This window comes from Globicephala melas, chromosome 3 (assembly GCF_963455315.2).
Source record: "Globicephala melas chromosome 3, mGloMel1.2, whole genome shotgun sequence".
Lineage (NCBI taxonomy): Eukaryota > Metazoa > Chordata > Mammalia > Artiodactyla > Delphinidae > Globicephala > Globicephala melas.
The window spans coordinates 145,349,491-145,375,401 of NC_083316.1; the positions used below are offsets into that span (position 1 = coordinate 145,349,491).

General features: G+C 49.8%; 1 protein-coding gene across 1 annotated transcript in view; it reads left to right on the forward strand.

The window, feature by feature from the left end:
* Positions 1–345: 345 nt before the first annotated feature.
* The window catches only part of KCNIP1 (potassium voltage-gated channel interacting protein 1), a 229,660-nt gene continuing 204,094 nt past the window's right edge, over positions 346–25,911 (forward strand). Inside the window, exon 1 of the mRNA XM_030829957.2 lies at positions 346–924. Within this exon, the coding sequence (XP_030685817.2) occupies positions 864–924 (61 nt within the window). The 5' untranslated portion in view covers positions 346–863. The remainder of the gene's footprint in view (positions 925–25,911) is intronic.

A 25,911-nucleotide genomic window follows, 5' to 3' on the forward strand; every position in this document is an offset into this window, starting at 1 on the left:
GCCCTGGCGCCAGAGGAGCAGGAGGGCACCTTCCTCCTAAGACATCCCATCCCGTGGGTGGAGCAGACTTTGCCCCACCCCATAAAGATTTCCCTTGAAGTCAAATGAAACAACGCACCCCACGCAGGGACACACACACACACACACACACACACACACACACACACACACACACACACACACACACACACACACACACACACACGTTCTCCCGAGAAGCAGTCTGCTGCCCCCTGAGCCCCACCCGTCGGCCAGGCGTCCGCACCCCGCGCCCCTCGTGCGCCCCGGCCCCGCCCCGCCCCCCCGGGGTTACCCGCCGGCCGCTCTCCGCGCGCCTCAGACTCGCCTCGAGCGCGGCAGGCAGGCAGGCGCGCGCGGCTCCGCTCCACGTCGTCCCCGCTCTGTTCATTCATGATTGGTACTCGGCCCCCCGAGACCCAGCCCGAGCGCCGGGAGGGGAGCCGAGCGTGCGGCAGGAGGGGCGGGCAAGCGCGGCTCCCGCAGCGCACGCGGCGCTGGCTCAGGAGCCTCGGCCGGGCGGGCGCACCGGCCCGGTGTCCAGCGCCAGGCAGGCTTCGGGGCATCGTTCTCGGTCCTCGGCGAGGGAAGCGGCAGGGCCCGGGTCCGAAGGCTCGCCAGGAACGGCTAGCCCTGTGAGTCAGTGCATGTGCGGGGCTGAAGAAGGATAGAAAAGGCTCCCAGCGCCCCAGCCCCACGCTCGCTGAATACCAAGCTGCGGCGAGCTGCGGGGGGCTTTTTTTTTACCTCCTCCAATTCGGAGTAGAAGAGCCACACTGATTTCCTTCCAGTGGAGGGGAGGGGCAGGGCCCGAGGTCCCAAGTCGCACACAAGTCTTCGCTGCCATGGGGGCCGTCATGGGCACCTTCTCGTCTCTGCAAACCAAACAAAGACGACCCTCGAAAGGTAAGCCACCTCCTTCTTCCTTTTGTTCCCCTGGCTGGGTTTGGGGGTGCTCGGTGCTGGGTTGGGGTGTGCCTCCTGCCCCCCTTGGCCCGGACCCCCCTCCCCATGAGGAGTGGGTTCAGGTTCCTGTAACCAAAGGAGTAAGAAACCGGCGGGAGGATTGGTGTGAATACCCGTGAGCTGGCAGAGGAGGGACCCAGAGTGGGCTGCGGCCTCAGGGGCCACGGAACCTCTCCGGGGCACCAGGTGCCAGGACCCTACTCCTGGAGGAATCTCTAGGCACAGAAGGCAGAGACAAATTCACAGGTGGGAGGTGGGGACGACATTGTCTGAGTGTACATGTTGGGAAGCTCTTCCCGTTCCCATGACCGTTGGTGTTTGTGCGACTGTGGGCATCCAGCGAGGGTGCTCACATATTCACTCACTGCCCCCCACCCCCACCCCCAGCAGCGATGCTGTGCAGACCTGGGGGTCCATCATCAGGGAGAGAGTGCTTTCTGCAAGCCAAAAGGAATCAGCTGCTGGCAGGTGATAAAGCTCTCAGGGCTCGTGTCCTGGTGGCTTTAGGGAGTTGGGAGCCGGGGCATCACACGAGGGTGCTGCCGTGCTCTGGGAGCCGCCTGAGAGCTGAGAACACTGTCAAGGTCTGGTGAAGAGGTGAGCTGACATCAGGGATTAGAAAGCATAATATCCCTGGGTCCCTCCTGCCTGCACTTCGGCTGAGATAAGCCCAATCTCACCAGCGGGACAGTCATGAAACGGGTCCATGTGAAGTTGGGGGAAACGTGTTGCACCGCGGCGGACTGTGCGGGCCTCCTATCCAGCTGTTTGAAAGTTGGTTGTTGGAATAAAGACACTGGATGCGGTTAGGAAAAAGAATACGATGGGTTTGGTTTGTTTGGTTTTTATGCTCAAATACTACTGTGAGTGGTAGAAGGATTTTAAGTAACCTGACAGTTAAACCTTTAAGTTCTGCCGTTGGAGCCCAGGTTCTGGTGACAGGTGAGGTTACAGTTCCTACCCCTTATGCTGGCTAGTGATTAGATCAGCGGGAGGATAATGGTGGACCCCAGGGTGCACAATGAGTCCACTCTCAAGACTTGGTTGGTCTTTACTGATTCAGTAGGAAAGTCTGCATCGCAGAGGTAGCTCCCCATGAATAACTTGTCTTTGAGGGATCTCGACATCTGGCCCAGTCCCCAGAGGCATCAGGCTGGCTGAATACTGAGGAATAGGATCTCTGGGTGAAGATCTCAGGTGATGAAGCTGGGTTGGCATTCAGAGCCTAGAACATGGGAAGAGGCTTCGACCCATTTGTCCAGCTGCATTGTACATCCTCCTGGCAGGGAAGAGACTGGGTGCCGTTTTACCAGTCCTAGGCAGGACAGGTCTGCAAGCCTCGGCCCAGGACCTTGACATTAACAGCCCCACTTCTCACGGATCCTCAGATACTGCTTGACTGGGGACAACGTTCAGCGCAAATCCTGGTCTCCTTCCCCACCATCTGACCACCATGAGGTCCCAGAGGCCAGGGGACTGTGGGGATAAGAAACTCAGGGATTTGTTTTAATATATTTTCAATGCCTGTGGCACTCCTGGAAGGCAGCTAGGTGTCACAGAAAGATCTTGGACCCTAGAGTCCAACAGATTCTGGGTGCAAATCTCAGCTCCATCGCTCCTTCCTTACGTGACCTCAGGCAGATCCTTTCACCTGCCTAAGCCTCAGTTTCTTATCCATAAAATGGACAGGATACTATCTCCTGGCAGGAAACAGGGTGTGGAGGGAGTGGAGCGAGGGAGGACCCCGCCTCATCTACTGTGTCAGCTGCAGCTACCAGGGACCCAGAGGAGATTGCTGAAAGATGCCAAGATCAACTGAACGATGGATGTGGAGTTCCTCCCCTAGGGCTGGGCAAAGATTATGAGCTGAGACATTGCTCAGACGTTACTGTCTGCCATTCCCTTTTCCTACACAAAACTGCAGGTCACCCCAGATGGATTCCCAAAGGATTCCAAGAGGCCAGAGCTCTTTGCTTCTCTCTCCTAGGAGTCTAAGAAAAGAGAGGAGGGGGCACAGCATTCAGCGAGCCCCTGCTCTGTGCCTGACACAGTGCCAGGTGCTTTATCTGCGCATTCTCACTTAACTGTCCCAACAACACTTGTTTGAAGCTCATTGCGGGTCCAGGGCTAGTGGATGGGCTGCCATGACAAGCTGCCCCGAGCCTGGGGTGTCTGGTCAGCCCCATTTGCACAAAGCCACACCACACTGGCTGGAATTGTCCAGGGCTCCAGCTACGTACATCCCCCCCCCCCCAGGCCTTTATCCTGGAGCAGAGTCTTATCTTCCTGTCTAGCTCAGTGGAATGCTGGTCAGCAGAAGACCCTTTCGTCAGGGCTTGGAAACTGGCTGGAAAGGCTAGTGATCAGGGATCACTTCTTGGTCAGGTTCCTTGCCCCATGGAGACCCAGGTTTCACCTTTGTAAAAGGCGGAAGTTACATTAGACATTTTCTCAGGTTCCATCCAGTTCTCAAATTTGAAGATTTCTGTTGCTGATGCTCTTACCAGAGCTGCCACTATGATGTCTGAGACACCAGCCTCAGAGCTAATTGCAAACAGTCAGAAGAGAGTGGTGCAGATTTTCAACTCGGGAATCGGTCTCCCTGCTGGGTTCAAATCCAGGCTCTACCACTTACTAGCTGCGTGACTAAGCCTTATTTTCCTCAACTGGAAAACAGGGACAGTAGTAGTTACCATCTTAAAATAGCTGTTGTGCTGTGTGGATTTCAGGAATAATGCAAATCAAATGCTTAGCACGAGCTCTGCTACATAAGTAGTCAGCAAATTTTAACTACTATTCAATTTATGGCTCTAGTGTTTAGGGCTTCCAAATGCCTCGAGTAAGCCATCCTGGAAGTAGTCCACGCCTGTTGGAATCCTCACAGCTCAGTTCTGGAGCGTTCCTTCTGCCGTGTCCAGGAAACTAGGACCCAAACCTCACGTGCTCAGATGCTGGTCCTGTTGCTGCAGCCCCTGCTGACCTCTGCTTTGTGGCTGGTCCTGAAAACACTGTATCTTGTTTAACAAATACCCTGCGTGTTTTGAAAATATAATTTGGAATCACATACATATAAAGCTCCACATGATTTAGTGGCGAGGGACATGCCTAGCCCAACCTGGGTGTTCAGGGAGAGCTTCCAGAAGGCCACAGAAATCTAAAGTAATTTAAGAGCTATGTCACTGAATAAGAAAGTTTCGAATTCATTTCCTATCCTTCTCTCCGTTTGGGACCTTTGTCGTTAAGTAAGAATGAGAAAAGTCCTGCCTCAGAGATTCAGCCTCTGCATCCCAGTCCCGGGTAGGGTTTCTGGCTCCAACAGTTTTGTATGTGTTTATCATACGAAGGACACGGCTCTGGGCTTAAAGGGTCGGGATATCAGGGGTGATCAGATGAGGATCACGCAGGTGCAGTGGCTGGGCCTCTGTGAGGGGCAGGGGGCGAGAGAATTTAGGGAGAACGTCACTAGCCCAAGGGCATCTCAATGGAAATTTGCCTATAAGCAAATAAGCCTACTTTGCAGGGGTGCCTGGGTTATCCATCCGCCGTGACCGAGGGAGAGCATTCAGAACCTTCAGGAAGGACTGAGCTTGGGATCTCCAGAGTGTTCATTCAATAGATGAGCCAACAAAATCGCACAGCTTTTAGATGCTTTTTCCAAGGCTACATGGCAAGTTAAAGACAAATATGGGACTGGTCCCCTCACTCCTAGACCAGTGAGCATCTCGGGACCTTAGAGACCTGATGGAAGCACAATATTCCTGATGAGGCCAGGTTTGGGGGTTATTGCTCCGGGCAGCATGTTCTCCCAGCATATTCTCCCAGGAAAAATCTGGGAGACCAGTGGGAGGCAGCCAGGCGTAGAGAAGCAGTAGCCCCGCCGTCACACTGTTCTGGGATCAAGAGACCTTTGGCAAGTCATTTCACCTTGGAAATGTCAGTGTTCTTATGTCTAAAAGAGGAATACTGATTTACAGAGGTGTCCATGCCTGAGCATTACCCATTTCTGCATCTTTATCCATCCTTTTAACTCTGTGTTACCCTTCCCCCCACTGCCTTGTCTAATAGTTAAAATTCTACCCACATTCCAAGACCTCACTCAGCTATTTCCACATTCAGGAAGGCTCCCCCAAGCCCTGGAAGGAAGCAACTTCTCCCATCTAAATTCCTTAATCTTTTAAGGTGTACATTCTCATGACTTTCAAGTCATGCTTTGAATTAGGCAATTGATGGAGGTGTTAACCCCTCACCCCATCCCCAGAGCATCAGCTTCTCAGGGGAGCTGCTCTGAATCATCCTTCATAGTCCCCAGCTTGGTTCCTTGTACATAGTAGGTACGCCATAAATCTTTTCTGGAGGAACTTATAAATAATGGACTGCTTGGCCACTTTCTGTTATTTCCTGGAATTGCCCACCCTGAAGCAAAAGTTAGCTTCCCACTGGAATTTCAGTTACCAGCCCTCTGCCTGGAATAAATTCTTTTCTTTGGTCTGCTGGCTTTGAATTGGCTTTGTCCACAGAATGTACTGAGTCTGTTTACTATTAAGCAGGGAAGTGCTGAGAACAGCGTTCCTGCTCCCCAGCCCCCCTGAGAGTCACAAAAGGACAGGGAGACCATACCCAGTGCCGGGCACAGTTCTGGTCCCTTTATCCCAGAAGAAAGTCAAGGAAGCTCAAAGCGAATGGGGAGAGGGAGATGGTAAAGACTGAAAGATGGAAGTGAAAGGACTACTGTTTGAGGTTTTTTTTGGCCTGGTCCCTGGAAAAGGATCGTGTCTTGGACTTCCTTATATGCCTGGAAGGGTTTTGCTCAATAAATGGTTTGTAAATGTACAAATGAGCAAGTGAATACATACATTAGCAAGTGAGTGAAAGAATGAATGATTGAATGAATGAGGGGATAAATAAATGAGTGAATGAATGAGGAAGCAGATGAATGACAGAAGGAATGGTTGAAGAAGTGAGTGCATGAGTGAGTAAATGAATCCATAAATTAATGAATGGTTAATGAAGTCCCAGAAAGGCTATGATAGCAGGCTGTCTTTGCATGAAGAGCATGGATAGTCATGCTACCCAAATCCTGGATCTAAGCCCCCCACCGTGGAACGTGGAAGGAGTCAGTGGTACAGGAGGCCCCGGTACAGATAATTAATAGTAAACTTATAACAAGTGCTTCATGAAGAGCTGAAAATTATAAGTTCAGTCAAGAAGAGTTCTGGTAATTTTTTGGATATCTGTACCTTGGGGAAGGTGGGAAGATGGAAAAGTATCTCTAGGCTCTCACTCTTTTGTTGATTCATTCAAAAAACTAAAGTGAGGACCGACCCTCAATGCCCTCCCTTGTATTTCAGGTTCCCCTTTGTCTTGTCTAGGTGAGATCAAGAATCTGTGTATCTGTCCACTCAGTTATTTGTTCACTAAGTAATCCCGTAAGTGTCCTTTAACTTTGCTTCCCTGATGTTTCTACCCAAGATCCCCCTTGGCTTCCCCACTCTCCCTCCACTTCCACCTCCCAAGGTGAACTCCTACACACCCTTCAAGACCTCATTCAATGTCACCTCCTCCCAAGCTCTTGTGGGCAGAGCACATTTCTCCCTCCCCTGCTCCCCTACAGCTGTTGCTCCTTCCCTTGGCTACAGTCCCGAACAATATGTGATTATGGATTTACGCATTCGTCTCTCTGACTAGCTCTCAGGGAATGAGTCTTATTTCAGGGCCTCTGTCAAGGCCTGTTGCTGATGGATGTTGCCTGCATGGAGATAAGGATGGATAGACCAGGTTGTGAGTCCCTGATGGCTCCAAGGAGTGCAGGAATGCGGCCTCGCAGATGAGAAATCCGGTCCGCTCATGGGGAGAAGTGCTGCAAAGTTCTGCATAATGGCCCTGGAGCTGATGTTCCCATTCATCAGGCAGAAGCCGAGCAGTATTGGGGGGCGGGGGGAGAGAAAGAGAGAGAGAGAGAGAGAGAGATACTGTGTGTGTGTGTGTGTGTGTGTGTGTGTGAGAGAGAGAGAGAGAGAGAGAGACTGAGAGAGTCCTGAGACTTTCAGACAATTTGACTTATCTTTAAATGCTTTCCCTCCCTCCAGGTAGTGTTTTAAATAGGTCACCTTTAGGGAGTAGCTGTGATCAGTTGGGCTATCACTAGAGTAGCCGTGGGAGCAGAGCATTGGATTAATTCTTCTTATTCCAGGCCAAACTGAAAGCTTCACTGGGGCAGTTGGGGGATGGGGGGTGGCAGTGGGAGCTACAGTCAAATCAGAGAGTTAGGAATAGGGTGTGCAATGGTTAGGACCACTGGGTTAAAGTAAGAGACTTGGGTTCAAACTCCGACTCTGTGACTTCTTAGCTGAACCTCTCTGAGCCTCCGTTTCCTCCTCTCTAAGATGAGGGCAATGATGGTGTCTCCCTTATCTCCTTAGGGCTGTGGGAGGGGCCCAGGAGGTGGTGAGCACAGTGGTTCACAGAAGGTGAGATGATTCCAGCAGCTTGGGGCAGTAGTGGCTTTGCTGCTGCCTTTTGTCCCATCTCAGGGCAGGTCCCTTCCTCCTCTGTCGCTCCGTCTGCACTGTGACTGCATGATCAGTCTGCACGCTGATGGACATTGGTGGTCCTTGGTGATCTCTGTGCCTTCGAGCTGTGGCCTCTGAGTCCACCCCGTGGGCCCCAGAGCCATCATAACTATGGCCACTGAAATCCCAAGCAGTTTCTCCGGTGACTTCTGTGGGAAGCCGTCAGTTTCAGATGATGACGAAATTCCCAACGGTGAGATAGGAGAACAGGGGTCATCAGCAGGGTTAATAATAATAGTAATAGCTAACGTTGACCTGGCCTCGCTCTGTGCCAGGCGCCTTGCTCTGCCCTTTTCCTGTGTTATTTGATTAACCTCCTCCCAGCCCTGGAGAACAGACCCTACTACGGTTTCCATTTTGCAGATGAAGAAACTGAGGTTCCAAGAAGGGCAGTGCTTTGCCCAGAGTCTCACAGCGTACGGATAGCAGGACCTGGTTCCGGCTGATCCCAGAGCCTGAGCTTTTAACCTCACCAGCCTCCTCCCCTCCTGGCCTCCCCTCGAGGGAGAACGGGGTGTGTGGAGACGGGGGAGAAGGCATCCAGGGATAGACAAAGCACCTCATTAGCATATGGAACTACTGAGCCATCTGCAGGCCTTGAGCAAAATGCTTTTCACCCCATCTCCAACAGCCCCTGGATCTGTTTCCATTTAATCTGACACTCCAAAAGCCTGAATATGAAATGATTGGGGGCAGAAGGTCAATTAGCAAATTCATTAATAGGATTAAACATCTCTCCTCTGTGCTAATCATTTCTGTGAAGTAAATTCTTCTCCCTTTGTTACAGCCATCGTTGCCTGTCAGAGAAGGATGGAGCGCTTAAGTACCTCCAAGGCTGTTAGAATTTCAAACCATCAGAATCGGACACCAGAATCAGTCTGTGTTTTCACAGGGTCCAGAGAGACAAGGAGGGATCAGTGGGTGGATGAGTGGTCATCCTTACAAAGGAAACGAACGCAAGAACTTGCTGGTGTATTTGCTTTCTGCTTTCTCATTAGTTCCCTTCCCGTCCTTAGCCACACATTGGCCTAAATCTGTATTACACATATATATGTGGTATAGCAGGTACAGACACATGCTCTTTTTTTTTTTTTTTTTTTTTGTGGTACGCGGGCCTCTCACTGCTGTGGCCTCTCCCGTTGTGGAGCACAGGCTCCGGATGCGCAGGCCCAGCGGCCATGGCTCACGGACCCAGCTGCTCCGCGGCATGTGGAATCTTCCCGGACCGGGGCACGAACCCGTGTCCCCTGCATCGGCAGGCGGACTCTCAACCACTGCGCCACCAGGGAAGCCCCCAGACACATGCTCCTGATTAGACAGACCTGGATTCAAAACCTAGCTGTGCAACTTATTAGCTATGTGACCTCAGGCAGGTCCCCTTGCCTCTGTGAACTTTCGTTTCCACATCTAGAGAATTAAGATATTGATGGTAATTACCTCCAAGGTCGTTATAAGAATTAAATGCAATAAGGCATGTAAGATACTGTGGTCAGAACATAGCAAGGGTGAATTAGAGGCAAGTTACTGTTGTTTGGAGCCATGCCACTCAAAGTGTGGTCCTCACACCAGCAACCTCTGCATCACCTGGGAGCTTATTAGGAATGCAGAGTCTCAGGCCCCTACTGAATCTTGCATTTTTAACAAGATCTCCTGGTGGCTTGGATGCCCACTGCAGTTGGAGAAACATTGACTTAGAGCACAGAGTATAGTGCGCATGTGTGTGTATATATTGATATATATGTATATATGTAATTATAGGATTATATATCAAACTGGCAGGGACCTTTGAAGCCTTCTGGTTTAAGTATCATTTTAGGATAACCAAACAAGTCCAGAGAAGGTGAGCGGTCTGCCCACAGTCACACAGCTTGAGCGTCAGCCCTGCGATCTGAACCCCAGGCTTCCCCAGCACTGCTTGTTTTTATATGAATTGCCAGGAAGTCAGATTTCCCCAGATCGGCGTTTCTGCAGTTGATCCTTTTTTCTTTTTTTTCCTTAAATGAAACAGAAGGGTGGGACCACGTATGCCCATTAAGTTTTCATTTGCTAATTTAAAATGTTATTCCAGCCAGGTGAGATCCTGAACCTTGCTTCTACCAGCCATCACCTTAGCTTTACCTCCAAGATCTATGCTACCTGAAGGTGTGGCAAGGGGACATTCTAGGTCTTCATCTAGTTGGCTTCCAAGACTGTAGGCCAGGACAGGGTGCAGGACAGACTGGTGTGAACTACTGACATCTCTCCACAAGGGTTTTCATTGACAATGCTCAGTGTGGCAGAGTAGGCTGGCCGCCTGGATTCTGAGCAAAAGCCTTTGTGTGGGATTTGAAGCCAGAAGACTTGACAGAAGTTAATAGGAATCTAATGGACAAAGGAAGGGCCTGAAGCGTGAAAGTCAAATGCCTTTTCCAGGGGGCCTAGTAGGATGTCTCTGTTGGAAAACAAACGAACCATCCTAGTTATGGTAGGAAGCTTTCTGCACTAAGCAATTAGTCAGGACTCCTCCAGGGTAAATAGGCTTGTATAGGGTAGAAATTGGAGAGATGGGGAAGCATTGCTTGAAGAGGAGGAATTCTAACTTTTGAAGGCCTGCCCTGTCCCAGAGCCTTCTGCGTGCCTAATCTTCCTTCATTTCTGTAGTAGTCCCATGATGGATGTTTTGTTATCCTCATTTTGCAAATTGGGAAACTGAGGCTCAGGGAGGTTTTGTGATCATCCAGTATTAGAGAGCAAGGATTTGAAGCATGTCTGATTCCAAGTTACCTCCTCCGGCCTGAGGGCACATCCAGGGCAAGCAGGCCTCTGACCCCCAAGAAGAAGTTGAACAACTGTGGCTGCTCCCGAGCTTTTAGAGACAGGAAATGACAGCCACTGGCCTCCTCACCCATCTGACCTTGGAACCAGAAGAAGAGGAGGGCTCGGCTGGCGGCCAGGAGTGGGCTCTGGAGGCCACAGGGCGCCCAGCTGCCTTTGGGAAGCCAGTGCATTAGCATTCATGTGATGGAGGCTGCACTTTCTCTCCATCCCTGGGACTCCTCCTTGTAAGACTCTCCCAGACGGTCAAATGGTCAAATTGCACAATCAGCAGGGTCCCTTAGAGAGTCTTCCCGGCTCTCTTCCTTCCCTTTCTTAGTGCTGACACTGGGCTCGATTAGACTCTTAAGCCCTAAAGGCCCAAAGGCTAAAAGACTGTGTCCCCACCACCAACTGCCTCACCATTTGCTACTTAGATAATTCGAAACAGAAACAGTAAGATAAGTCTAAAGAAATGAAATAAAATTCAGATTTTTCCCATGATAACTTTTTGGATCATTTTTTGAAATATACTTTCAAAACAGGTTTTTTCACAAGTTTTGATGCCTCTACTTTGCTGGTGCTTTAAGCATCTCTTGAATGTGCCTGTTGGGTACGTCAGCCTCAGAGTTGGAACCAGACAGGAAAAAGAAAAAACTCATCTGTGTTGAGCACCTACTGTGTGCCAGGCACTCTGCAAGGTGTTGACAAATATAACAATATTTTTAAAGCTTTTATAAGAAGAACAGTAGTAAAAAGAAATGACGTGTGTAACACTTTGTACCAAGTACTATTCCAAGTACTTTTGATACATTAAACTAATTTAACACTCACAGCAATCCTATGGGGTATATACTATAATTATCCCCATCTAGCAAGTGAACTCTCCTACTATGAGAGGTAGGCATTCATCCCGCCATTTTATAGATGAGAAAACTGAGACTTGGCAGGAAGTGACTTGTCTAAGTCCCTCCAGGTGGCTGGTAGAAGAACCAGGATTCACACCAGCTCTGACTGACTCCAAATACAGCCCCACTCATTTCCTAGAAGCACCCTGCTTATTTGATATGTCCCCAGGGTGCACTATAAGGATGGGTGGGAAGGCCTGGGACTAGAGACTGAGTATTGAATCCTGTCCTAACTTTTTCAGGGGCACCCTTCACTCCCCGCTGCCTATTGCATGTGTCCCTGCCTTGTGCTACCATCCTGGGTCTTCCTGACCTGCCTGAGCCACCCCTCTGCACATTGGTCCACATCGTGCAGCCTGTCCGGGAGCCACGTCAGGCTCCCACCTACTTCCCCTGAAGGAGAAGCTGCCAGAAGGAGATAAGAGTGATGTAGGACACTGCCTTTGCCCTCAAGGAGCTTCACACCGGGACAATAATAATAATATTAACCCAAATCTATAGAGCTCCGACTACGTGCCAGACACTTCAGCAGCTTGGTTTTTGTGTAAATCTTATAGCATCATGAGGAAGTCAGCACTGTTACTTGACCCTTTACAGATGAGGAAACTGAAGGACTGAGGCATGAGGAAGGCAATGTCCGATGTCTCATCTCTCATAAGTGGCCAAGCCAGGATGTGAACCCAGAGGGTTTGATTCCAGCGCCCGCATGCTTGTGTTATGCTGTGGGGCTTCCGGGGAGGGAAAGAGCATCTGCTCCTGAGGGGCAGGGCTGGAGAGTGAGAGAGGAAGGCCGAAAGAGGTGGCGTTTGAGGTTGATAACAGAGCTAGGGCTTGGCCCAGGCAGGAATGTAGGTGGTGAAGTTCTAGGCGGAAGGAATAGCGTGAGAACGTCAGTGAAGCAGACAGCAAGAAAGGAGAAGGAATAAACAATGACAGTGATGCTTGGCACGTTTGTGACTTGGAGGATGTCACTGGAAAGGCTGTTGTGAGAAAAGGGAGGGAAGAGAATGGAGGCAGAGACCGGAGTCAGGCTGTCCACCTTTATTGAGGTGGAGAAAAGGGTCCTGGCAGGTGATAGAGAGCAAGGACGAGCACAGGACAAAGGAAGTGGGGATCAGGACTGTCCCTTCTCACCCTACCCTGTTCCCCAAAAGCCTCCCAGGGATCACTTCCGCCCGCCTTCGCTCCCCCCACCCTCCCAATGCACTCACTGTTTGTCCTGCATGATTTAGCAGTTGATCGCCTTGAATTGCTCTATAATCACTCCCTGTAAACATGCATCACTCTCCAGTAAGAGTACATTTTCCTCAACAACCGACCGGAACTTTTCTTTCTGCCCTTCTGAGCTCCTCCGAGAAGCTCGACACAGTTCTGAGCCCACGAGTGGTACTTGGTGACTTGAACTGACATTTCACAGAGATGCAGGAGGACGTGGGATTCCCTAATTGGGATCAGTGTGGCCAAGAAACTTGGACATAACTCTGACACCACCCCCTGTGCCTATCCACAGTATCTGAACGTCAAAGACTGTGGTTTAGTGCAAAAACATAGAGCATTGGGGGCCATTCCATAACTGCTTACTTAGAGTTGATGGAGGAAAGAACAGGTGTGGGGTGTTGAGTAAAACAGAACCAGAGGCCAGTCTAACTCCCCTTATGAGCTGTGTGGTTGAAGAAAATTGCTTAACCCATCTCTGCATGTCAGTTTCTTCATCTGTTAAATAATAACTATCATGATATCAACTCATTGGATTGTCATGGGGATTAAGTGAGACAATGTGCATGTATGTGGCAAACTGTAAGGCAATGTATAAATGTGGGTATCGATATGTAGATGGTGATAATGGTCACCGTGGTAGTAATGATCTTGATGATGGTGGTGGTGATGATGGTGGTGGTGTCGGTGTTGGTGGTGGCAATGATGATAGTCATAAGGGACGATGCTATAAGTGGTAGTGATAATGTTGATGATGGCAGAAGTGTTGGTGACCGATGATATTGGTGACTGGTGGTATTAATGGAAGTAGTGGTACTGATGATAGGTGGTATTTATGGTGATGCTGGAGCATGATGATCTTAATGGTGATAATGATGATTAGAGTAGGGATAATGAGGATAGGGTATGAGTAGTGGGATTAGTGGTGTTAGTGGTGTTAGTGATAGGAGTGCTCTCGTGGTAGTGTGGTGAGGGGTGGTATTAGTGGTGGTGGTGATAATGGCAGGGGGGATGTTGGCGATGGTGGTGGTAGTGTGTTGAGGGATGGTATTAGTGGTGGTGGTGATAATGGCAGGGGGGATGTTGGCGATGGTGGTGGTAGTGTGTTGAGGGATGGTATTAGTGGTGGTGGTGATAATGGCAGGGGGGATGTTGGCGATGGTGGTGGTGGTGATATAGTGGTGTGAGTAGTAGTGTTGGTGACAGGATGATGGTGGTACTGGTGGTAGTAATTTAACGGTGCTGATGGAGGTAGTAGCACAGGTGGATTTGAGGCTGTCATTCCCTTTGTCCAAACTATCTTCCTTGACTAGACTGCACAGAAAGATTTCTAACCCCCAGAATTTGAATTCCCCCAGATATATTTGTTAACAATAGGAATGAATAAGACAATTCAGCCCATGCCTCTACACTTCTACTCTTATTCGTGGTTGGTACTTTCAGAATGCTTTTCATATAAGCTGCCTTCTCGACACTTGCCTTCCCAGCATGGAGCACATTGCCATGCCTGGTACATAGTCAGTCTTTGATAAATATTTGTGGAAGGCAAGAATAAAATTGCAGGATGGGGCTGTGCTCTTAGATGAACTCATCGGTTAAATGTCCCATCTCCAAAGGTATGTGGGGTGATCAGGCAGCTCCCCAGAACACCAGAATGTACCTGCACTCACGCCAGGACCAGGGTGGTTACTGCAGCAGCCCTTCTTACCTGGCAAGCTGGGAAGACTGCCCGGGGGCGGGGGGAGCCCTGGAGGTCAGCCTGGCCCAACCACGTTCTGCCCTGATTCTGCACTGACTTCTGAAGACAAGCAACAGTGGAGAAAATGGCATCTCCCACCAGCTGCTTCTGAAGGGTCCATGCTTCCTCCTCAGCGCCCGTTTTTTGTGTAGTAAGAAGGAGAGGCACATTCTGCTTCTAGAAAAGTTCTTCTTGGCAGCAATCCCTCCCCCCACCCCCGGAGGGAGGGATTATGGAAGTGGCTTCAAGTCCAGTATCTCCATAGCCCACCTTTTACCCTGGGCAAGTTAGAGTCACCTGTAGGGTCTCTGCTCATCTTGGAAAAGGAATAATCACATGCCGACCTTGTAGGGTTCTTGTGGCTTTTAGGTATATGGCACATAGTAAGGGCTCAATGCATGGTAATGGTTCTTAATATTGGTAGCATTGATTATTCCTGTCACTAATGGAGCGATTAATATAATAGGTGATGAATAACGATAGACCAGAGATTTTGTGTGTCCCTCTTTGGTGGAACCTTTATGGCTTGCATTCACCTTGAATCCTCTGGTCCTGGAACTCTGAGCCTGAGGGGGTCCCCTGAATGGATCACATATTGTTGGTGGGGTTGTTTAGAAAAATGAGGATAACCTGTCAGCACTGGGGACCGGGTACTATTCTGTCAAATAAGGAATTCAATTTGAAGACCAAATAGTCTTAGATTTAAATCCCAGGCTTACCTCTTATTGGCTGTGTGACTCGAGGTAAGTTACTAGGTGAACCTTAGTTTCTTTGTGTGTCCATTGAGGTTTATAATACCGACCACATCAGCTCCTTAGAAGAGTATGAAAAATCAAGTGTAAATGGAGCTAAGGATGAGGATTTGTCTCCCAGGCAGCTCAGGACAGGAGGTAATGGAAAGACCAAAGTGGTTTTGGGATTAGAGCTGCCTGCAGCCTTATCTGTTATGGAGTTGATTTATTGTCCCCTAAAACCCTGGAACAGAATCAAGAAGGGGATGAAGGGAGGGAGTGGGGTCATAAGAGTATGGAAGAGAATGTAAACATGTAGAGTGCAGGTATCAATAATAGGCTGCCTACCCATAGCAAGCACTCGATGCAGAGAGAATTCATTCACTGTTGGCATTTTTACTGTTGCGACTGTTATTGTTGTTCAAAGTTGTGTATGAGAATCCAGGTAGAAAGGAGAACTCAAGCGAAGACACCGAGTGAGGGGACAGAGTGATGGACAGAAGCTAGGCTGAATCTATTCAAGGTTACAAAGCACCGAGCGCCATCTGGAAAGGATGGAAACTGAGGCAGGCTCCCGCCCTTCCACAGACGTCTCATATCACCCAGTGACTCTTTAAAGGGTGTTTGGTGCACGTGCATTTGTATAGAGAGAGGTAAAGGGTGCTACCTTGAATGGGACATCGGACACCGGGCTGGGGACGTCCCCTAAATTATCTCATTTAATTGTCACACAATCCTTTGAGGTAGATACTGTTACTATTTCTATTTTAGAAGTGTGAAAACTGAAGCTCAGAGAGAACTGACTTGCCCAAGGCCGAAGGCCAAAGTGCAGGGACGGCGTTGAACCCAGGCCCATCTGTCCCTTAGGTCTCTGTAGTGCCATCGCTCAGAGACTTTACACCTACTACCTGGCATTAGCTCCATCTGACACTTGAGGAGGTTGAGGCTCAGGAAAGCTGCTTCTGTGGGAGCTCAAATCGACGCAAGACTAATCCCAGTTCTCCTGGCTGCGAGCTCTGTGATCTCTCCCTGGTAGCTCGCACATCATTGGAACTGACAACATAAAAGTCTCCCATCCCTTCTCTCCTTCTCTTACTGCCTTTCTTGGCCTTCTTCCAAAACTTTGGAACAGCAGTAAACTAGCTCAAGAGACAGAAAGGCTGTCGGAAGCTCAAATCCGAAACCAATTTGGTCTTCACACAACTTCCATCTGAGCTGCCTGGGAGACAAGCCCTTCTCCCGCCACCGTTGCTCTCATGTCAGTGGGCAGCAGTCAGATGAAAAGACTGACATATATTGTTCCTCTTAATCCAGACCCCACTGAATGCACAGAGCGTTCCATGTAATGGTGAAATGCACACACTTAACAGCCAGGCACTTCTTGTCTAGAACCTGGCTCTGTCTCTCTTGAGCTGTGTGATCTTGGGTAAGTCATCTACTCTCTCTGAACCTCAGATCTGTCTTCTGTAAAATAGAGCTAATAGCTCCCTCCAAGGTTGTTGTAAGGATTAATTGAAAAGGTGTACATAAGACACCTGCCTCGTAATAGGCACTCATTTGAGGGTTAATAGTGGTTTTAGTTGTTATGGTTTGACCCAGTGAGTTCTGGGCTATAGACTTCATAAATATAGGCTTCTCTGCAACCACAATCTTAGTCCCTAGCACAAGTATGATGGTTCCTGGTATGTGCTATCATTCCCTTATCTATTACCCATGGCAGAAATTGATCATCCATCATAGTACTTTTTCCTTCTGAGCCAGAATGTGACTCAGAATCCTTCTTAACACAGCATTCCAAGCAGTCACTACCAATTGATGACAGTTGACATGGAGATAGTTGAAATTTATTTGCATCGCAGTTCTGATCAAGTTCACATTCTCTGCTCCCTCTGTACAGCCCAGGCTATCTCTCTGCTCTGTCTCCATTCTGCTCCTGTGAGTGCATTTCTGTGCGTGTGTGTGTGTGTGTGTGTGTGCACGCGCGCGTGCATTTAAACTCTTCTTCCAGGCTGAAAGACCATTCCAGTCATTTGTGTGTTGCTGTATATGTACAAATCTCTATACTTTCAGAATCCCATTGGCCATGTCATGCCTGTGGCTTGGGATCTGCAAGTAACATCAGCTCGTATCTGGGAAGGATGGCAGGTGGGAATCAAGTTAGAACTTGGGAAAGCAAATCCATGCACAGCACGCACCATCAGCCGAATGACACAAGAGATGGTGGTTGGGTACGAATTTGAAGTTTCAGAAGATTTAACACTCCATTGGCTGATGACTGTATTCTCAGGGATGCAGGCCTAGAATAGAAAAATGTATCCTTTAGGGTAATGCTAGCTGCTATAACAAATAGACCCCGATATTTCAATGGCTTAACACAGACTTTTATTTACCATTCATATAGCTGTTCAATGTGGGTGTTCCTGGTGAGCTAGTAGCTTTCTTCCACATGGTCACTCAGGGATCCAGCTTCCTTCTGTCTTGTCACTCCACCAACCCTAGGGCCTCCTTTACATCCTAGGTGAAGTGGGTAGAGATAACACACTGCTTCTTAACCACTGTGACCCAGCCATGACAGACATCACTTATACACAGATTTCACCGGGGGAGTTTGCACCTAACCCCAGCCAGATGTGGTGGGGAGGTGGGGTAGGGGAAGGAGGCAGAAAATGCGGTCGCTGGTTGGCTCCACAGCAAGTTTATACTCTTGGGGAAGCTGAGATGGAGGTAGTGTGAAGATCACAGTCAGGCCTGCCACAGACAGCAGTTCAGGGATGGGCACCCAATCAGCTGGGTAAGGGTCCTACCTGGGGAAGGAGTCTGAGTCCAGATGCTGTTGGGTCCTCTTTAGCATAAAAAAGGGCAGATCACCTGTGTGATCCTAGGGTCAACTGTCTCCCTCCTGGGGAAGGGATGCAGCAAACAGTCAGAGTCTGATGCTATTAAACCTTCTAGTGGTTCAGCTAGCACCCCAGCTGATTCCAGGTTCATCAGGAAACTTTATTATTATTATAACACGCCTTCCCAGGCAGCTCTGCCTCTAGGGAGAGACGGCACAGGTCACGACAGCTTCAGCAGTCCTGCTTTGCACGGCAGTTCCTTTTCTCAGTGTGGTTTATATTTTGGTCTCATGATCTGGGTTAATGGGAGTGTTCTCCTGACAGATGGGTCCCTTCTGGGCGTGCCAGCGAAAGCAGGTTTCCGAACCTCCAAGGCTGGGGGCCAGGGGCTGGGGAGTTCACCAAAGTAAATGCCACCTTGTGAGGTCTCTGGGAAGCAGCCAGCAGCCTCTCCTGGGCACCACTCCTGCCTCATCACGAGGCATCTTTCGCTGGCCCGTGAGCACATGAGAGCCACATTCACAGCCCCGTCGGCCTGGGTCTGTTTCCAGCTGCACGTGGGACATTCTGGCAGCTTCTCCCTGATCTCTGTATGGAAGGAGACAGGAAGGAGAGGAGATGAGAGAAAAAAAAAAAAATTAAAAAAACATGCTTCGTTTTCCCTCCAAAGCATACCTTGTGAGCCCCATCTGTACAGGATTTGGAACAAAGGAATCCCGGTGCTTTGATTATCGTGTCTGCAGTGGTTGTTGAAACGAGCCTGACACCGGTGCCTCAGAAGGAATTATAATTACATCAGAAGACCTGAGGCAACCGAATAAACTGATTAGTTGCTTGCTCCTAGTCGATAGATTTTTTTCTCCCCCTCCGGGTCATAAATAGGGCCGTGGGAGATGGTGGAAGCTTGCTGGGTGGCAGTAGTCAAGAGATGGGGCTGTGTACATCCAGGAAGCCAAACCAAGTGATACTGACAGGTGCCCCTGTCAGACTGACAGGCGCCCACCTGCTCCCGCACAGGAGGTCTCCCCCCGGGCCAGGAACTGCGCTCAGAGGAAGGGAGTCGGGCTGTGGCGAGCCTCCTCGGAGCAGGCTGATGGTGATTGGATTGCTAGGCAATGCTCTGGGAAGCCCTCCCCCAGGAAAGCTGACGCCTTCTGCCAGGCATAATTATTGCATGGATAATTACACGATTCAGAGCCTGCTGGAGAATCCTGGGCTGGTGCCAGAGCAGAGAGGCAGGGTTTTGGGACTGTGACCGATCGCTGCTTCTCAGGGCCGAGTTTTAAAGAAGAGGGTCCTCTTTTTGGCCTCCTGAGAATCCCAGCTGGCAGGGCTAGGACTTGGCATGCCGGGAATCATCCTTCGGACGTCTCCTGCCACTCATCACGCCCCACACTGAGCTCCACTCCTCTTACCCCGATCTGCTGCTCAGCCGTATTCTCTTCTCGGACAACAACACCCCATCCTCCCAGACCAGACCCCCACCTGCCACCCTCATGACAACCACCCCTATAGGATGCCACTGTGCCCTTCCCCTAGTTCCTCAAACGTGACCTTGCGCTGCCTGAAAATGTAAGTGTGGAATGGAAGGATGGAAGGGTGAATGCTCCTGGCTCTGAAGCTGGACTCTGGTTTGAATCTTGACTCCATCACCTGCTAGCTGGGTGACCTTGGGCAAGTCACTTGACCCCACTGTTCTTCTTTCTTCCCATCTACAATGTACAGATAATAGTAACAAAAGAACCTACCCCGTGGGATTGTTGGGAGGATTCAATGAAATAATTCATGTAAAGCACTCAACCGAATTAGTACACAGTAGCTCTTTTATCGAAGGTTTGCTGCAGGTCCCGAGGTGGATACTCACAAAACGGCAAATCGAAAAAGAAAAAACAGGTTTGAACTGGTCCACCTTTTCATTTTAGAGGGAGAAACTGAGGTCCTGAGAGGAGAAGGGCCCTACCCCTCTCCACCCCAGAAGCCTGACTCCTGAACCCCAGCCTGGAGCTCTCTCTTCCGAGGCCCAGCCCGCCAAGTGTGGAGTCGGACGGCTTCCCTCTAGATGGTCACGTGCTCTGAGTTCTCCAAGGGCTCACCAGGCATGAGAGGGCTGTCACTCCTACAAAACCCCTGCCTCTGAGAAGTGGGTTGGGGCCGGGGAGGAAAAACATGCAACTTGGTTTTGTTCCAGATTGAATGAAATGAGGGGGCAGGTGCCAGGCCTGGGGAACTTTGTCTGAGACATTATAGTCTTAGTGAGGCCCTGGGCTCAGTCTGAGGTGACCCATTTACTGGGTCCCTGCTGTGTGCCTGGGCTTGGGAAACGGCTGCATCCGTGGGCCTGTCCCTGTCTCTGGTCTCTGAGGGGCTGAGCCCACACTTTGCCAACTGCCTGGGTCCTAACCCGGCTCCGGCACTTACCAGTTGGATGTCCTTGGGCAAGTGGCTTAACCTCCCTGAGCCTGTTTTTGCTCTTCTGTGAAATGGGGGATTCAAATACCCCATAGGGGTGTTGTGAGGATAAAGCCCGCAGGTGGTGCCTGAGACTTAACAAAGTCTAACGAGGGAATAACCAAGCGCTCCAGTGTCTGGAGTGTGCCCTTCTTGGCATGCCATCAACGTGCATTCCCTTCCTGGAATGCGGAGGAAGGAAGACCTCCGTGAAAACCCTACATAGATCTTTGCCGATCGGCAGTTTTTCCTTGAGTTAATTTGGGAGCCTTGACCTTTCCTGCCATGTGTCTCTGACTCAGACTGCAGTATCGCAGTGCCAGCCAAACGTGGTGACAAGCCCCTTTCCTAGGCAACTAAGCAGAGGCAGGAGTGCTCTGAATGCTTCTCCTGGGGTGGAGGGAGCCGTCTGACTCCCCAGGGTCCGCCTGGTGAAGGGAGTAATTCCAGTCATCGTGTCTGACGTCCCCCTCAACAAGGGGTGAAGGTTAGTTTCTGTCCCATGTTCAGAAGCCTCACCCCTGCACAGCCTCATCTCTGCCAATCCCCAGGGGAACGGGGCCACAGCCCAGAAATGCCAGAGCTGACCAGGCTGCTCTCCTGGGGTGACTCTGTACTCCACGCAATTCCGTCTCACAACCACCCTTGGAATTTCTCCCAGGCGCCAGGCCCCGGCTCAGCCCTGCCGAGTCTCCCAGTACTAGCGCCCACGATCTGCCCTGGATCATCAGGCACTTTCTCCTGCAGCTGGGTTCAAAACCCGGCTCTTCCACCTTCCAGCTGTGTGACCTTGCGGAGCTCATGTCACATTCTTGGGACCCAGTTTCCTCTTTTGTAAAAGTCAGTTGTGACTATGAAGCTGGTACCAAGTCTGCAGTGCTTAGCACAGGGCCTGGCCCACAGCACACTCTCAATAAAAGTCAGTTGTTTTTTTTTTGGGTCGTCATCAACTCTACACGGTAGCCCATTTCTGAAGGGAGGTCCATGCAGTCGAGGGACACGGTCTGGGTCGGGGGGTGGGTGTGGAGAGATTCATTCATTCTCCTGCATATCGAGTGTGTGCTGCACCCAGATCATGCCCCTCCAATTGGAGATCTGTCCTTCTGGGCCTTGCACATTTGCTGGAATTGGAGAGTCACCAGTGAAACCCAGGTAGTGACATGTGGGAGGGGAAGACTGAGACAGTGTCAGCTGCTTTCATCCCATCCTCACTGTTTGGGACACCTCCGCCCATCCTCGCACCCACACCCTTCATCTGACTACCTACTTCCTATCCTCTGGGGCTTGGTATAGGCATCACCTCCTCCAGGAAGCCTTCCCGTGTCTCTCCTCCATCCCAAAGCGGGCTTAGGTGACCCTTCTCCAGGCTCCAGGACACCATTGCTCACCAGGAGCCCAGTATGAAGCTCCAGGCCATGAAGCCTAAAGGTCTGAGTTCAAGGTGTCTTCAACTTACAGTGCCTGACATATGGCAGGAGGTAAATAAAGCGACGTGTTCACTTAGTTATTTGCTAATATTCTGTCCTGTTACAAAGGAGATTTGAGGCAACTGAATGAATGAATGTTTGCAGAGCTGAATTAAACTGAGGAGGCAGGGGTGCTGGCCTAGGAAAAACCACATGGGCATGGCATCAGGAAGACCTGGGGGAAAATTCTGATCGTGGCCCTGTGGCTTCTGTAGTCCTTTGGAAAAGTCATTTTCCTCCTTAGAACCTCAGTGAGCTCATAACCCATGAAGTGGGGCTATGAAGGTTCTGAGGACTCAGCGTAAGGCCACACGCCAAACTCAGCAGCTCAGAGCTGACGCAGAGCCAGGCATATGAGTTTGGCCTTTCAAACTATTCAGGAATGACCCGAAGACCCACAGCAGGTGGTCACTAGTTATTTTGCAAAGGTACACACTTGAAGGGTGCTCCTTGGAGGCCTGAAGGTGAGGGAGGGTCACTGAGCTGGAGGTTTGCACACGTGCTTACACGCTCACATACCCTCCCCCAGCATGCACATCTTAAGACAACTTCATTTTCTTCTGTCTGTCTTTGGGTTCCTGGTAACAGTGAAAGCATTAAATAAATAAATAAAACACGTTTGTTTTGAGAATAATGATGTAATCTAATGCCACACAGTATTTGTTTGGGGGGCAAAATTTATTTTAATAGTTTCAAAAATGATTATCGCCCTGTATTTATAGAAACACAGTGGTTCTAAAGGGGTCATTTTACTTTTGTTATCTTTCACTGCACATCAGGGAGAGGGCATGCTGCAGTGGTATTTGTGAGCTGGAGGATTTGGGAAGGCTTCCGGAGCTCACCTTGGAGTTTTAAGGATTGACTGCATGAGAAATTCTGCCCAAGGCCTGCCCTCGGGGGGAACCTGTGTCTCAGCAGCCAATCCCACCCAGGCTGCTCTGACTCAGCCTCCCAGCTGCTCTGGAACCAGAGGCCGCAGTGGCTCCCTGGCAACCCCTCACCCCCTATCACCCCGCTACCTGGCCCTTCACCTCTCCCAGTACCCTGCTGCAGTCGGCAGGCCCTTTTTTCAGGAGTGAGCTACAAGTGGTCTCTGGGTAGCTGGATAGCTGTTTCGAAGGCCTGTTAGACCTTCCCAGCACCATATGGGCTTGTGCAAAGAGCTGCAGGCCAGCCTTCAGTTCCACCGTGGCATTTGCTAGCTGGATGGCCTTCCTTATCTGTAGAATGGGCCATCCTGCACAGCTGGCATGAGGAATTCATGAGAAGTGTTATCTCTAGTGCCTGGGGCACAGCAGGAGTTCAGAAAATGTAGTCGGTCTTCCTAAGGAATCTGCAAGATAGTTGGAAACGCATGTCCAAGGGCGTAATGTTGCTGATGCGGCAAGAGCCAGGCTTATTTGGAGAGCGGAGGCCTTTGTGGCATGTCAGAGTAAATCGGGCCCCTTACCCTCTATTCCCCCCTCTCTCTGCCTATTGGCAGGAAATCTGCTACTCATTCTGGGACCTCAAGATGTCACAGGGCCATGGACACCCGGTCAGAGAAATCCAAGGGTCTAAAAGGACTTGAGGTTATTTTTCACTTGGAAAGGAGGAGACGTCGTGCAGGGTTGTGTGCTGATACCGCCTCTGAATGCACATGCATGCGGGGAATGTCATTCCAGACAGGGTGATGCTCTGAATTTGAGAATGGAACCCACTGGCCTCCCTTCAACAATTCAGCAGAGCTAGCAGTTATTGAATAGGAGACAATTGTTAGCCTCAAAGATGGGCCCATGGCCCATTTGCAGAATGAGGGGTGAGTGGGCGTCCCATCTGCATTAGTCAGGACCTTTTCAATTCCAAACAACAGAAAGCCAACTCTTACTCTTTAAGAAAAAAATAAGGACTTGCTGGTTCATGTAATAAGAAGGCCAGGGTAGGGTAAACTTCAGTCACAGCTGAATCCAGGTACTCAAAGACAGTGTCAACAGGAGTCTGTGGATTTCCATTTCTCAGGTCTGCTCTCCTTTCTTTTGGCTTCATTCTCAAGAGAGCTCTAGCTTTGGGGTTCTGAGAGCAGCCACCAGCAGCCCCAGACTCACCATCTGCCAGCTTAGCAACCCCACTGGGAAAGAGCTTCTCCTCAGTAGTTCCAGGAAAATCCCAGGGCTGGCTCTCATTGGCCTACATTGGCCACACACTGCACTCTGATTGGCCAGGATCTAGGAGGAAGGACAATTCTGCCTTAACAACCAAGTGGACTGTACTTGGAGGAGGAGTGGGAAAACCCAGGAGCTCATCCTAGAAGAAGAGGAATGGCCGCTGGGCTGGTGGAAGCAAAAGATGTTGCTGCCTTGTTAAAGGATGCAAGGTTTCTGCCAAGGACTAATCTCACCCCAAGGCACTACTCACTCTAACCTCCAGCCTGAATAATCATAAATCATTCTCTCTTGCATTTGCTGGACACCTGCTTCATGTTAGGCACTGTGATTACTGTTGAACATTCATCTTCTTAGGAGCTTCTGAGATTGGTTCTGTTATCATTATTCCCATTTGACAGATGGCAAACCATAAACTTACAGGGTAGAATACCAAAGTTGCCCAGGGTTAGAGCTTATAAATGGCAGAGTTGGGATTTGAACCCACATTAGATAGTCTGACTGCAGAGTGCAGACTCTTAGTCACCAGGGCATAGAGTCTTCCCCCAAATTACCTCACAGCTCTCCCCTTCTATGCCTTTGTTCTTGTTGATCTCTAGACTTTAAATGCCTTCCTTTCCTTCCCATCCTTACTCCCTTGCCAAGCCTATCTTTTTTTTTTAAGTCTATATTTTTTAAAATTATTTATTTATTTATTTTCTTTATTTTTTTGGCTGCGTTGGGTCTTCGTTGTGGCACTCGGGCTTCTCACTAGTTGTGGCGTGCAGACTTCAGAGCACGTGGGCTCTGTAGTTTGCGGCACGCAGGCTCTCTCATTGAGGTGCACGAGCTCAGTAGTTGTGGCGCACCAGCTTAGTTGCCCCACGGCATGTGGGATCTTCGTTTCCCGACCAGGGATCTAATCCGCCTCCCCTGCATTGGAAGGCGGATTCTTTACTACTGGACCACCAGGGAATTCCCGCCAAACCGATCCTTGAATATTGTCTCATCTGAATAGTTTTCTTCGGGATTAATGCTTTCTACGGCACCGTGGTCACCAGCCCATTGCAGAATGCTGTGGGTGTATTTATTTCTCCTGGATGGCCAGTTCTTGGCAAGCAGGGACCGTATCTCTCATTTACCATTCCAGCACCTAGTACAGTGCCCGGCACATGTAGGTGCTCGTTGCTCATGAGATATGGGTTGATTGTTTAGATGGCAACATAAATAGAATCAAAGCACAGATGGTTGCCAGGACTCCAGGATAGGAGTATTATTGGTGGTGATGATCTCACAACTATGAGTATTATGTTAATGATAGCATATGTGTCAGGTACTACATTAGGGGCTTTGCAAACTGCTCCTTTTAATCCTCCCAACAATGCTGCTCTTCTCATTTTGTAGGTGAGGAAATTGGGGCTCAAGTTGAGGAAATGACTTGCCCAAAGAATAGCATATGGTGTAGCTGGGTTTCAAGGACAAGGATGGGGCTGCCTGACGCTTTCATACCCTCTGCCTCTCGTACCTAGACAGCTGCCCACAAGATTGGCCCTTCAACAGTTCTTGGCATCCCAGGATCTATTGAACACTTTCCCTATGTTTGGAAAATTCCTGACATTAGAAATTCTCCCTCCCCAAGGTGGGAACTCACACTCAGACTTTCCGCTGCCCTTGCATCTAGGGCTAAGATAGCAGAGGGACCCACATGAGGCTTTATTTGGAAGAGGTTCACCTAAGGAAGTATGGACTCCATTTTTGGCGAGGGTGGCAGCAGAGGCAAACAGCTTTGTAGAGGCAGTGGTGGGGATGTTCTGGTGTCCAGTTCCTAGTGTGGCCACAGTGCCTATACCAAGCAATGGGAATGTGGGTGGCGTCTCTCCTAGAGAGGGCTTGAACACTGTTCCAGGTAGGGTGGCTTCCAAACCTAACACCTTGACCCTCTTGGAGATTCTCTGAATTCCCAAATATCTTCTAATAACTTCTTTCTCTGTGTAAACCAACTAGAGTGGATACTGTAGTTTGCAACCAAGAGCCTAACCTGATAGGTGCATCCTCGTAGGACAGAGTGTGTGGGTTTAAGACTTGACCCTGTGTGAAGGCAG